General features: G+C 47.5%; 1 protein-coding gene across 1 annotated transcript in view; it reads left to right on the plus strand.

Annotated features, from left to right (window-relative positions):
- The window catches only part of LOC135246114 (endosome/lysosome-associated apoptosis and autophagy regulator family member 2-like), a 31,843-nt gene extending 19,145 nt beyond the window's left edge, over positions 1–12,698 (plus strand). Inside the window, exons 10-22 of the mRNA XM_064319645.1 lie at positions 860–988; positions 2,385–2,475; positions 3,035–3,137; positions 3,578–3,715; positions 4,087–4,350; positions 4,718–4,891; positions 5,425–5,614; positions 5,808–5,904; positions 6,134–6,235; positions 6,463–6,589; positions 7,496–7,674; positions 8,397–8,559; positions 9,686–12,698. Of these exons, the coding sequence (XP_064175715.1) occupies positions 860–988; positions 2,385–2,475; positions 3,035–3,137; positions 3,578–3,715; positions 4,087–4,350; positions 4,718–4,891; positions 5,425–5,614; positions 5,808–5,904; positions 6,134–6,235; positions 6,463–6,589; positions 7,496–7,674; positions 8,397–8,559; positions 9,686–9,754 (1,826 nt within the window). The 3' untranslated portion in view covers positions 9,755–12,698. The remainder of the gene's footprint in view (positions 1–859; positions 989–2,384; positions 2,476–3,034; positions 3,138–3,577; positions 3,716–4,086; positions 4,351–4,717; positions 4,892–5,424; positions 5,615–5,807; positions 5,905–6,133; positions 6,236–6,462; positions 6,590–7,495; positions 7,675–8,396; positions 8,560–9,685) is intronic.
- Positions 12,699–13,395: the final 697 nt, after the last annotated feature.

Raw genomic sequence — 13,395 nt, forward strand, 5'->3', positions numbered from 1 at the left:
CCGTTACTGAAAATCAAATCACTTGTTAATCTGACTAATTAAAATGACCAAAAATGACCGAATTTCGCTTTTGAGGGCTGTTTTTATCCAAGCGAGTCTTTGCAATACTTTCATTATTTATGAATCAGGGTGAAATGTATAATTTTGGCCACAAGGTGGCATTAAAGGATCACAAAAGACGGAATTTCACTCTTTTTTCAGCTGTTCTGTGGAATATTGTCAATATTTCTGAACCAGGATGCAATACATAATAATGGGCACAAGATGACATCAACTGATCACAAATGACTGAATTTCACTCTTTTCAGCTGTTCTGTGTCAGTATTCCTGAACCAGAATGCAATACAAAATCTTGGCCACAATGGAACTGATCACAAATGTCTGAATCTCACTTTTAAAGACTGTTCTGTTCAAGATGTGTGATAATGATGGACAGAATGGTTTTTATCTTTTGTAATGAAAGAGGTTGCATTTCTAATTGATTATATTATGGACTGATGGATAAAATCACTGGAGTCCTCATTATTGTATGTATAGACATCAGATCACCCCATTAATGGGAAATGGAAAGCCCACTGATAATGCAAGGGGAAGCAATTATGGAAAATGTTCTTAGTTAATAGCACACACAGTGGGTCCCTCAAATTAAGTTTTAAAACTCCTGATGTAGAAGAGTCTGGTGGCCCTGTAGTAACTTAGTTCAGTGTTCGGTTACTCATGTCCAACAGGATACATCAACAAGCTCCAGTGATCTGTAGTGTCCTGACAGGATGTCTGTTGTGTTGCTAACCGCCTGTCTGTCTCCGCCATGCCATTGTGTCAGACGGTGTGTGATGTTTGTGATGCCCGCCCTCAACAGCTTGCCAGAAGTGCCCAGCGGGCACGGAGCCGGCACTGGGCTACGAGTACAAGTGGTGGAACGTGCTGCCCGGCAACATGAAGACCTCCTGCTTCAACGTGGGCAACACCAAGTGCGACGGCATGAACGGTGAGGATGGCACAGTGCGGCCCTCCAGCCTCTAAATGGCCCTGTGTTATCATAGCAGGCCAGGAGGCGATCCTCAAAAACACGTTGCTGAAATTTTCAAAGTTTTCTTCCTCATTTTCCATAAATACCGATCTGTGTGTGGTTTGCTGGCAGCAGGGGGGATGGAGGAAATGATGTTGAGGTACGAGAAGCAGGGAGAGAGAGAGAGAGAGAGAGAGAAAGAGGGCGGAGGGGGAGAAGGAGAGTGAGAGGAGTGAGCGGGAAAGAGTCAAAGGGAGGGAGAGCGAGACAGACTGAGAGTGGGACGGAGAGGGGGAGAGATTTGACCCCGACAGGACGGGGAAGCAGCAGGCGCTGCGCAAACAGAATCCACGCGCTTGGCTCCGCGGGGTGCTTGGATCTCGTCTCTCCCTCCTCGGCAGCGACGGGCTTTGTGTGCCAGCGGGTGGGGGGGCGGGGGAGGAAACCCGCACGCCCCCCCCCCCCCACACCCCCGTTTTCCCTGCGCAAACACGCTCGTTTGCAAAGCAAACACTCGCCTTTTGGGGGGGGGGGGACGCAGCGAGCAGCCGTCGCTGTGACTGATGTGCGATCGCGGCGAAGGCTACGGCGAAGCGGCACCTGCTAATAACCGCGTTTCAGAGCGTGGAGAGGCTGAGGATTAACGCTGGAAATCTACATGGGTTACAGCGAGACTTCCTTAAACACCTCCACAGGAGAGGGTACATTTGATATGACTCCTGATGTAGTTAATTCCTATTATTATTCCTTTAATAGAAAGTATATCCCATGTGATGGATGTGAGGTGAACAGGTGCAGCGTACAGTAACCCATGTGATGGATGTGAGGTGAACAGGTGCAGCGTACAGTAACCCATGTGATGGATGTGAGGTGAACAGGTGCAGCGTACAGTATCCCATGTGATGGATGTGAGGTGAACAGGTGCAGCGTACAGTAACCCATGTGATGGATGTGAGGTGAACAGGTGCAGCGTACAGTAACCCATGTGATGGATGTGAGGTGAACAGGTGCAGCGTACAGTATCCCATGTGATGGATGTGAGGTGAACAGGTGCAGCGTACAGTATCCCATGTGATGGATGTGAAGTGAACAGGTGCAGCGTACAGTATCCCATGTGATGGATGTGAAGTGAACAGGTGCAGCGTACAGTATCCCATGTGATGGATGTGAGGTGAACAGGTGCAGCGTACAGTATCCCATGTGATGGATGTGAGGTGAACAGGTGCAGCGTACAGTAACCCATGTGATGGATGTGAGGTGAACAGGTGCAGCGTACAGTATCCCATGTGATGGATGTGAGGTGAACAGGTGCAGCGTACAGTATCCCATGTGATGGATGTGAGGTGAACAGGTGCTGTTCTGTTTGGCCCTGCAGGTTGGGAGGTGGCTGGCGATCACATCCGCAGCGGGGCGGGGAGCTCGGACAACGATTACCTCATCCTGAACCTGCGGGTCCCTGGCTTCCAGTGAGTCCAGCGATGGGAACGTGCGATCCTGCCAGTCTAGGCCTAGCTTAGGGAATATCCAACCCCCCCCTCCTCCGCAAAACCTGGCCTTGAGTCACCCAGGGTCTCTGCTTCCATTACACGACCCGTGGGGCTGTCCTCACATTAACAGTCCTGTAACTAATCCTTCTGTCATCAGTGTGAAATTCTGTTTTTTATGTTATTTATTTTTAAATTATTTTCAGTTTTAACTTCTAAACTGTACCAGGAATGACCCTCTTCCCCAGAGCTCTCTTATAGGTTCAGAGAAGCTGTGTCCAGTTCCCACAGTGGCAGTCAGTGAAGTGTTTGCTTTACCAGACACAATATCAGCCATGGGTCACATTTGATAAGGGTTTTGGTGCAGTGCAGGTGATAATTTATCTCCTGATTGATGCAAATTACCTTCAAATGCAGTGAGGTGCTCTTTTGATTTTCAATGCCCATTCACCATAGAATTGACACAGGCAGGAATTAGCCAGATGTGAATTCAAAGTCAAGGTCAATTTCCTCTTGCTATTATTCTTTTGTTTTTTTCTAGGCTTCCGACATCTGTGTCCAGGACCACGAGCTCCGAGTTTGGCCGAATCACCTTCATCTTCGAAACCATCTGCTCCGCGGACTGCGAGCTCTACTTCATGATGGTGCGTCGCCCTGGGCAGAGACGGGCGAAATACACTAAAACGTATTTTATTCACAGCGTAAAAAAATCATCACAAAAAACATCCAAACAAAGACGGGCACGCCGCCGCGTCTGAGCGACAAACGGATCAGGCGCTGAGCGAACGGCTCTCTCCGGGGTCCTCCTGTAAGAACGCCTGTCTGATTTGAATGACAGGGCCCCGGGGCCTCCTTTGATGTTGTTGTGTGGTGGCATCGCGAAGCGGCACTTTGGCTGCTTTAATTAAATACTACAGAGTTCACCTTGGACTTGCGCTGCGCTTGGTTTTCAGTGTAAACCAAGCAGCTGCGCAATAGCATGCTAACACACAGCTAACATGCTGACAGCTAACATGCAAACACGCAGCTAGCACAGCCTGTCTGCTGCTTGCGCGCTGACTGACGAGTGTGCTGCCCCCTGCAGGATGTGAACAGGAAGAGCACCAACGTGGTGGAGTCGTGGGAGGGCACCAAGGAGAAGCAGTCGTACACCCACATCATGACCAAAAACGCCTCCGTGTCCTACACCTGGGCTTTCCAGAGGACCAACCAGGCCCAGGACGTGAGTGCCGAGCGCCGCAGGGGATCATGGGAAACCACAGAGTAACGAACGAACAGAGAATGACATCATCATTCGTGGCAACACAGATCTGTGCAGTACAGGAAGTGCTGTCATCGAAGCAGCTCAGACACATACAGGAAGTCACTCTGCAGATGTAGTACTGATCTTAAATCTGACAGTACAAATTTAAACATTGGCATAAGCTACAAATTAACTGGATTATGATATGTTATGATACAATTAGCTGGATTATTATTTTCTTTAAATGTGTCCATACTTATATGTATTTTTTCCAATATGAAACAGAGTCTGTGAGGCTTTAAAGCTGTAGCTCCTCGTCTGTAGTACTAAGCAAGCCCCTCCTTCTCCAGATCAGACAGTACGTCAACGACATCGTGAAGATCTACTCCATCACGGTGACCAACGCCCAGGACGGGGTGGCCTCCTCCTGCCACGCCTGCGCCCTGGTGTCCCAGCAGTCGGGCTCGTCCTGCGTCCCCTGTCCCGCCGGCCACTACATCGACAAGGACACCAACCAGTGCATGGAGTGCCCCCCCGACACCTACCTCTCCGGGCACCAGATCTACGGCAAGGAGTCCTGCGTGCCCTGTGGGCCTGGCAGCAGGAGCAACAAGGTAAATGTAGTTTTAAAAAAAAAATTTTTTACTAAGAGCTTTACTAAGTGGCTACTTGACTATTCAGATAAGGCTATTGTCCCATGAACAGGCAGATTTCTAAGCATTTCAAATGTCCAACCAAGTTATTTCCTTAAAGGAGAGGGGGAGAAAGAGATATTTGGTTTTGCTTCCGCCATGCTGGAGACTGCGTTTTGGATGCGCATGCAAAAGCCCCGTCACAGGGTCTGCACTTTGACCTCATGACATCAGACTGCGGTTGCTGCCCGGCGCTGGTGCGGAACCTGGGCTGGTCGCTGGCTCTGGCGGTTTGGCGGTTGTTAACGGGGGTCTTTGTCGCTCTTTCCCTCCCCCCCTCCGTCGGCAGGACCACTCCCTCTGCTTCAGCGACTGCTCCTTCTCCCACGTGGACCAGAACCGGACCCTGACCTACGACTTCAGCCCGCTGGGACCCGTGGGCTCCATCATGAACGGGCCCAGCTTCACCTCCAAGGGCACCAAGTACTTCCACTTCTTCAACATCAGCCTGTGCGGGCACGAGGTAGGAAGCGTAAGCCTCCGCTTTCACCCTCCTCTTCCCAAAACCCCCACCCCCCCCCGTGTGTGGCTTACAAACACGACTGAGGCTGATTAAGTGTTTGTCAGTGTGGGCGGCTGAGGCTCACTCTGAAAAGCTGCTCGCAAAATGGTGGGCGTGTTTGACGTGACTTTACTGCCTAAACCTTACCAGCCGGATCAAACGGGCTTTGGAAGCGTGACTCGGACAAGAAACAAGTCGTGATGTATTGTCCATGCATTCCTGATGCTGCGTTTAAAGGATGTACTATTCAGGGGTGGAAAAATCCAGGTTCAGAAAGTAAAAATCCTCCCCAGTATTTTGCTCCAACCACCTGTATTTGCTAAATAGCACAATTCTTCAGCCCGGAGGTCGAACTAATTAGTAGAATCAGCCGGCTGAGTTCATGGGTGGAAGAAATACATGGCGGTACTTTTACTTTCTGACCCCTGGATTTTCCACCTCCTGGTGCCGGTTCATGTTTTTTCTGTATTCATTTTTCACTTCTGCTCCTCAAGGGCAAAAGGGCAGCGGTGTGCACCGACAACGTGACGGACCTGTCCAACAAGGACCTGCAGGGCGACTCCAGCGAGTTCGTCAACTACGTGGAGACCTTCGTCTGTCAGTCAACCATCATCCCCTCAGATGGGCGGGGCTTCAGAACCGCTCTCTCCTCCCAGTCCATCAGCCTGGCGGACACTTTCCTAGGTACGAGCGCAGATTGCTTAGACTACCCAGATGGGCAACTCCTGAATTCCTTCCTGCCTCTCTCTTTCCTGACCGCGGGAGTTTTGAGAATGTGACAGAGTAGAAGCTGCTTGTGTGTAGCTCTCTCTCCTGTAGTTCTGTGGACTCTGCCTGTGCGGTAACTGACTGACTGCTTGTCTGATTGGTTGTGAAGGAGCCACAGTGGAGAGCTCTCTCTCTGACATCACCGTAGGGTCAGACCTGTTCCCCGAAACATCAAAGAAAGTACCAGATGTGAACTTCTTTTATCGGTGGGTACCGGCAAGGTCACTTCTTATTTTTATTTTATGAGATAGCTTGTATTAAATCTGTCAGTTTCCCTCTATTTAAAGGAATGCATGGATGTTGGATTGGAGCATTTGCTTATCTTTGCAGTAACCGCTGCATTTTTCTGTTGTGTTAAAACATGCAGTACAGACACACATGCTTTCAAATGCGTGTTTCACCGGGTTTAACAAACATTTTGTGCTTTGATCTTAGGTCTCCCCAGGCAACATCATCATGTGATAAGGGGCGTAACGCAGTGATCACGCTGCGGTGTAACCCGGAGAAGCCTGCCCGGGGGGAGCTGGGGGTCTCCAGGTACCTCTAACTCAAAAGTTCAAAGCTCAATACCTGCTAAAACCGGCTAAAACCAGTCAGACGGCGGCATGTGTGGTTGGCTGTGGTGGGTGTGCATTGGCGGTTAAAACAAGGGACATAGCAACAGCATTATTCTTCTGATTGAAGTTTTACTCCCCCCCACCATGTTATAATCCACATGGTTCAGTCCGGCTTTGGCAGTGTTTGGTCACTTCCTGTTTCTGCAGCAAGTGCCCTGCCGGCACCTGTGATGGCTGCACCTTCAACTTCCTGTGGGAGAGTGCCAGCGCCTGCCCGCGCTGCACGGAGGCGGACTACCACGAGATCGAGGGCGCCTGCAAGGGCGCGGTCCAGGTAACCACTTTTCAGTTATTTTGGGTTTTTTTTTTACTTTTGAAAATCAGTGAACTATGCTTTATTGCAGAGGGGTTTTCTAACTCAGCCTGGCGACAGTATGCTAGTGTTTCAAACTTAATTGCAGTCTCTTAATTGTTACTAGCTGTGTCTTGGTCTTAATTAGACTCTTTAAATGACTAATTTGTGGATCATTAAACTTCTTAAACCCATGTTATGTCAGAAATGCCTATATGTATATAAATATATAACATCCCAGATTTTTTATTAGTCAGATCACCCAATAGTTTGGTTTTCAGTGTTTCGTGGCATACAATTCCTTTGGAAAGAGGTTACCTTTGAGTTGATTAAATGATTGACTGACAGGTGAAATCAGTGGGCTCATAATTGCTGCAAGTGTGGAAGCCTGCTCACTTAGGCTAAACCAACAAGCCGAACCTGCATCGTATCAGGATAAGTGTACCGAAGGAAGTGCTTCAACAGGTTTTCAACAAGCTTAATTGATCAATTTGCCTCCAGGACCCAGTTTTGAAACCATGCTTTAGAGTGCTATTGTGACCTTTGTAAAACTACATGCACATTGTGGATTTCATAAAGCGCACATACAAATCTGTATGCTGTCACGCACATATGCTTCTGTCCTCATTCTTTGAAAAAAATTAATCATTTCTGTCACATCTTTATCAGACTTATTTTAATCAGACTTATTTTCTCTTCCTTCTTTGGTGTGGATCAGAAATTTATTTTACCATTTATCATTTTACTTTAGAATTGCTACTGTAATGAATATACAGTCCTATAATTTACACTGTAGCCTCATAGTAATATCTAAGGTAGCTGGAGTAAACAGATAGAAGTTGTATAAAACCCATGTTATTAAGTCTGAGTGTCTGGCTGGGCCTTCAGGACACGCTGTACGTGTGGAACGAGCCAAAGCTCTGCACCGAGGGGGTGTCCCTCCCCGGGAAGAAGACCTCGCCCTGCGAGGCCATCGACTTCTGGCTGAAGGTGGGGGCCGGCATCGGGGCCTTCGTCGCGGTCCTCCTCGTCTCCCTCACCTGCTACTTCTGGAAGAAGAACAAGAAGTGAGTGAGATCCGCCGTGGCCGGCAGCTCTAAACGAGGCTCTCACGACCCTCTGCTAGCGGGAACGCTACGTTAGCTTTATTCATTTGCCGGATGCTTGTGTCCCGAACGCACTCCGAAGACCATTATGGCAAACGGCGCAAAGTGCAAATGGAAGACAAGAATTCAAGTGCCAGGGGGCTTTGAACCCGGTGTAAATTTCACAGTGTATTTGAGTGCCCGCTCGAGCGCGTGGAGGAACTTGACTTCGTTGATAAATAAAAGTAAATGTGCACAAGCTAAAAGTTCCATGCCTCGGGAACGGCCATAGTTGACCTTATAAGGTTACACGGGGGGAGAAATCTGCTTGGTTGTGCTACATGCGCACACACTCCTCTGTCATCTAACTAGTGCTAGAGCAGCCATTTTACATACCGAGCCGACACAGGACTGGGTGCACTCACCTCAACGTGGAACGCAGTCGTGTAATCACATAATCGCACGCACTCGCACTCCACAACATGCTGATGAAGCAGCGCGCGATGGGCTGATGCCCTCAGGTGCTATCGACCCGAAGGCGTCGTCAGGTTTAATGCGTTCTGTCACGCCGCCGCTCGCAGACGCATTAGCCCACCGCGCTAGCGCCTCAGACGCGCTGATGCGCCCGTTTTACTGTAACAGGATGCATTTAACGCTTCTTTCCTAACCTCCGGTTTCCCGCATTTTTTTTTTTTTTGCGGCAGGCTGGAGTACAAGTACTCGCGGCTGGTGATGACGGCCAATAAGGAGTGCGAGCTGCCGGCCGCGGACAGCTGCGCCATCATGGAGGGCGAGGACAACGAGGACGAGGTGGTGTACCCCAACAAGCCCTCCCTTCTGGGGAAGCTCAAGTCCATCGCCACCAAGGTGAGCGGCGGTTCCCTCACACAGCTCCCTGCGAGGTGGTGAGGGGGTGAGGGGAGGGGGCGGGTAAAGTGTTTGAAGTCGGTGACACAGGTTTCTGGGGTACAGGGCCCCTTTAAAGAGGTGCTCCCCTCCCCCTCCCGGATGCAGACTCCAGTAGAACTCATCAGGGACCTCATTCACTAAACGTGCATAAGATCACATTTGATCGTAAACTGCGTGTAAGAACGTTTCCAAGAACTTTTCGGCATTCATGATTATTTTTCTTATCTGTATTTGTTCATGGCTGTTTCCTTATGCGTATCACATGAACTGGATTGCGTGTAAAATTTACATGCAGCCAGCATTCACCATCTCATACACCATATTGCGTTTTTCATGGGAACCTCTTTTAAAGAACAAAAGTAAGAGTAATTTAAGAGAGGTTTTGCGAATGAGGCCCCAGGAGTGTCATAGGAGTAGCAGCTGGACGGAGTGAACGTCGTTTTGGGCAGTGAGTGACAGGCGACAGAGGAGCGATGTCCTTTATGAAACAGCCTCACAGCTCGAACGCTTGACAGAAATGTCGATCCCGGCTGCCGCTGCTGTTGAAATTACACTCTTCTCCCAGTTATGCGCAAAACTTAATTCCAGTTAATCAATTTTCATGGCAATTAGATGTGCATTTTGATTGCGGGACTGCATGGTAATCTGCTGATCGTGCAAAGGTGGCTCTGATCAATTCTAATGCCATCTGAGACCACCAAGTAGCTGATTCATTTTTCATCGATTTGGTCAATCAATGGTCCCAGCGACCATTATTCTGATTGGTCGTCGTTGCTGCTGAAGCCAGTGTGGCGGTGGCTAGTTGAAGTGGTCTGGTTGTGTTGCCTGTGATGACTCTGTACTGCTGTGCTAAGTTTCCAGCCTTTCAATTTAACAAAACTAGCATGCACAGCAGATCCCGTGTACAGAGGCATTACTGCAGCATTTTAAATTGGACAGCGTGTAAATAGTTGAGTGAGTTGCTCAGGATAAGGGGGTCTCCTCAGGAAATAGCATATATAATATGTATATATTATATATATAATATAATGCAGTGACTTGGTGGTCAGCGTAAAGGGGGGTTTTTGTTCCCTTTTGTTTCCAGGGAAACGGAGAGAGCTGTGAGTCTGTCCAGCTGAAGTCCTCGAAGCCAGAACGATGGGTGTGGGGATAGAGGAGGAGCTTGGCGGGAGATGTTTTTCGGGAGGGTGAGGAAGAGCGCTGAGAGAGATTGCAAAGAAGACGATGAAGAGAAGAAAAAAAAAAGCCATGCTGTCGACAACATTCGGAAAACGGAACTCAGCTTGTGGAGATGACCATTCCTGGAGGCCTTAACACATCACCGCGGGGGGAAATGGAAAATTCCGGAAGGGGAGGATTCAGTGGTGAGACTGCGGGGTAGGGGGAAGAGGGCAGGGGTGGAGGGAGGGAGGAACTCTGCTTTAACTGAAATATTTGGGTACAAAATGGCGGACGTGCATTCCGGTGCCACTTTCAATTGGCTGTTATTTTCCGTTTGGGGTTGTGTTATGATTCTGTGTGATGGCAAGATAACTGCTGAGCTGTGGGTCCCTCCCCTTTTTTAAAAAAATCTTTTGAGAGCCAATCAAAGGTGGCGATGAAAACATTTATGTTTGTCACGTCCAATGACTGACAAACATAAAAGAAACGTGGGTAAGAAACGTGGCTGAGAATGATTGGGCTTACACTACGCCTTTGGGCACAGCCCGACCAGTATTTTCCTGGTTTAAGTGAAAAGCAATGCATTTCTAACTGTGTTAAGATGGCGGAAGGGGCTCCTCTGTTAAACGTGTACTGTTTCCGTGGTGATTTCACGCGAAAAACATCCACGCCTGAACCAAGGCCTGCGGACACCGTCAAATCCGATCAGAAAACCGTGGGTAAAATATTGATCTGGGATGCTGTGATGGCGGCACATTTAGTCACGCTGATTTTGCTTAATCTCTCATGTGTGCATCGATTTCCGTCAGTATAACTGCTCCCGGGTGCGTTTTGTCATGTTGAGCCATTGATGCAGAACTGTGCTGACATCACATCTGACTACACGTTACACACTCAGGGCCTGATTTACCAAGACCTTTAGCATGTGCAAAACATTTTTAGCACACGCAGAACTAAATAACACAACCAACGATTGGTGCAAAACAAACACCACCACCAATCGTTGGTGATGTTATTGGTTTTTGCGCGTGCTAAAAGGTTTTGCACGTGCTAAAGGTCTTGGCTTCCTGATGCTCTCCTACTCCGTCAAAATCCTGTTTTCTCGTTTTTTAAATTTTTTTAGCCAAAGCACCTGTGTTTTTGGGGGGCCAGACAGAGAGGCCAGTGCTGCCGTGATAGTCTCCATTAAAGCTGGGCCGCGGGCCCATTAGAGTTCCTCTAGGGGCCTGAGGCACTGCCTCGTGGAGAATTCAGCAGAAATAGCATCCAGAAAAAACGAAACCCTCTAATTTAGAACCATTGAAAGCACTCCGCTCCACCTGTCCTCCCCAAACGTAAATAGCCATTGAAAGGGGTGCATTTTGGAAAGCTTTGCTTCATCAGTTTACAGACTTCCACTGTTTCACAGAAGGGAAGGACTAGCCCCCCCCCCCAACCCTTCACAATCCCTGAATTGCTTTTTTTTATGAAGGTGTGATGTCATCGAAGGAAAAGAAAGTAAGATCAGTTCATAATGTCGTCTACATAAGAAATGGAATTCACCCCAACCTTTCAATTCATAGTAAAACAGATATGAGCCATTTGTTAATTTATACCCAGCACTTTTGTTCTGACATTTTAAATAAGTGAGACAAGAAAAAATTAATAATGAACAGCAATTGGTTAACATTTATTATGATATCATCACTTTGTTATTGCACATATCATGGGCGTTGCACTGTGGCGGCATGATTAGCAAGATTGAAATGGCACAGGGTCCTCTCTCTTCACTTTTTCTTTGTCCATTATCGATTGGGGAAATTTGGAACCTGGTTTTCCCGTGTGCCAGAATCGAACCCGACGCGAAAGTGCAGTGCTGCCAAAACGCTTATCTGCCATTACCGTTAACTCCCTCACTCCTGGCACATTTTTGCGGCAAATGCTTTATTGGATGTACGCGGGCGCCAGGCCAGGGTCTGCGCCATCTTGCGCATCTCTTTCAGGTTTCAAGCCAACGGAACTCACGGGGTTGCCGCTCAAAACCTCTTTGGCTTTGTCTGGGGAGCGCTTGGGCAGTCGCCAGGCCGCCTTGAGAGCCAGCCCCACTTCAGGGCTTCATTCCCAAGCAAATTCTGGCAGTTGGTGGGCAAATGACTTATTCTGCCCGGCAGGTGTCCATGGCAACCAAAAAAACCTGGTTTGTATTTCCTGGGAGCAGAGTGAACAGACATAATAAGGAATTTAATATTTCAGATGTTTCCGCATAAATGAAATGCATGGTGTGATATGGGGCCTGAGAACGCTTTACATAATCCAGAATCCAAGACTCGTTTATTCGTGTTTTTCGTTTTTTGTTCAAACACATTACAAATACAGGCATTTCTCTTGTCATTTACAGACTAATGAAAACATTTGGAAATGTTCATAAAGCATATCAGGACAAGGATGTCAGGCTTGAGTTTACCCCCTAGTAATGCTACGCAGCGAAGGACAATTTTTCAGTACTGACATGAGTGTTTTAAGGTTTTTTTCAATTTAGTCGTCATTAGGTCACACAAAACCCAGTTAACACAAAACGGTCTCACAATTTTGCAGTCATGTAGTGGCAATGTTATAACATTGACGAAACGTTCCGGTAACATTGTGACAGCGTTGTGCGTTGGCTGGGTTCCTTGCCGTGAAAAATATGCAGGAAAATGTTAAGGGAAGGCGTTCCGGTTGAGTTTTAAAAGACCCTTTCTTTGCCCCTGCTTGACAATGCTTGATTCATTGGAAGACAATTCACAGACAGCTCAAGGGCGATGTTTCCCGATACGCAAGTACCAACGTTCACTTTTTTTTGTATTTTTTTGTATCGTGTAGTACTTTAAAGCTGAGTTGTACAAAGTAATGTCAAGACTATTTATAACTGTTATTTGTTGTCATGATAATTTAATAAATGTGAATGGCTTTGGGAACTCTTCTATTTGCGTGTTTTCTTCTTGCCTCAGGTTTTGTTTTGTCTCAACGGCCTTGTTTGAGAACTGACACTTCTAAAGACTAGTTTCAACAGGTTTTCATTTATAAATACCTGACATTAATAACACAGACATTCACGTTTTTTCCTCACAACTCTTTCGCCCGTTGTTTGAGCAGCAGTCGGCATAATTTGAATCTAACCGACGCACCTGCTTCTCTAAAAAATAAGCGATAGCGTAAAAATCGAGCGCAAATGCAAACCAGCCCATACAAAGGAGAAGTACAGTCTCTTCATTCTATATGCGTACAGACTGACGATGTAACACAGCTTCAGTATAAAACTACGAGACACAAGTTAAGGCACAAAAAGCCATTTTTTTTAAGTTTTTTTTTTAAATATTCAAATTTTTACTAAAGGTCACATTTAAATTTGGCAGGCCAACCTCTGTTTTCATTTTTTTTGGCAGGGGTGTCAAACTCCAGTCCTGGAGAGCCGCAGTGTCTGCTGGTGTCTCCACACACAAGTCATTAATTTAATTGGCTACAGAGTCCACACTCACCTTATTCTCAAAGCCTTAATTGGCTACTGATTGAAAGTAAACACAAATACCTGCAGACACTGTGGCCCTTCGAGACTGGATTTTAACAGCCCTAGCCTAAGACATGACCCAGGTTACCATGTGACTGCTTGCTATT

The sequence above is a fragment of the Anguilla rostrata genome, chromosome 19 (genome assembly GCF_018555375.3).
Source record: "Anguilla rostrata isolate EN2019 chromosome 19, ASM1855537v3, whole genome shotgun sequence".
Taxonomy (NCBI): Eukaryota; Metazoa; Chordata; class Actinopteri; order Anguilliformes; family Anguillidae; genus Anguilla; species Anguilla rostrata.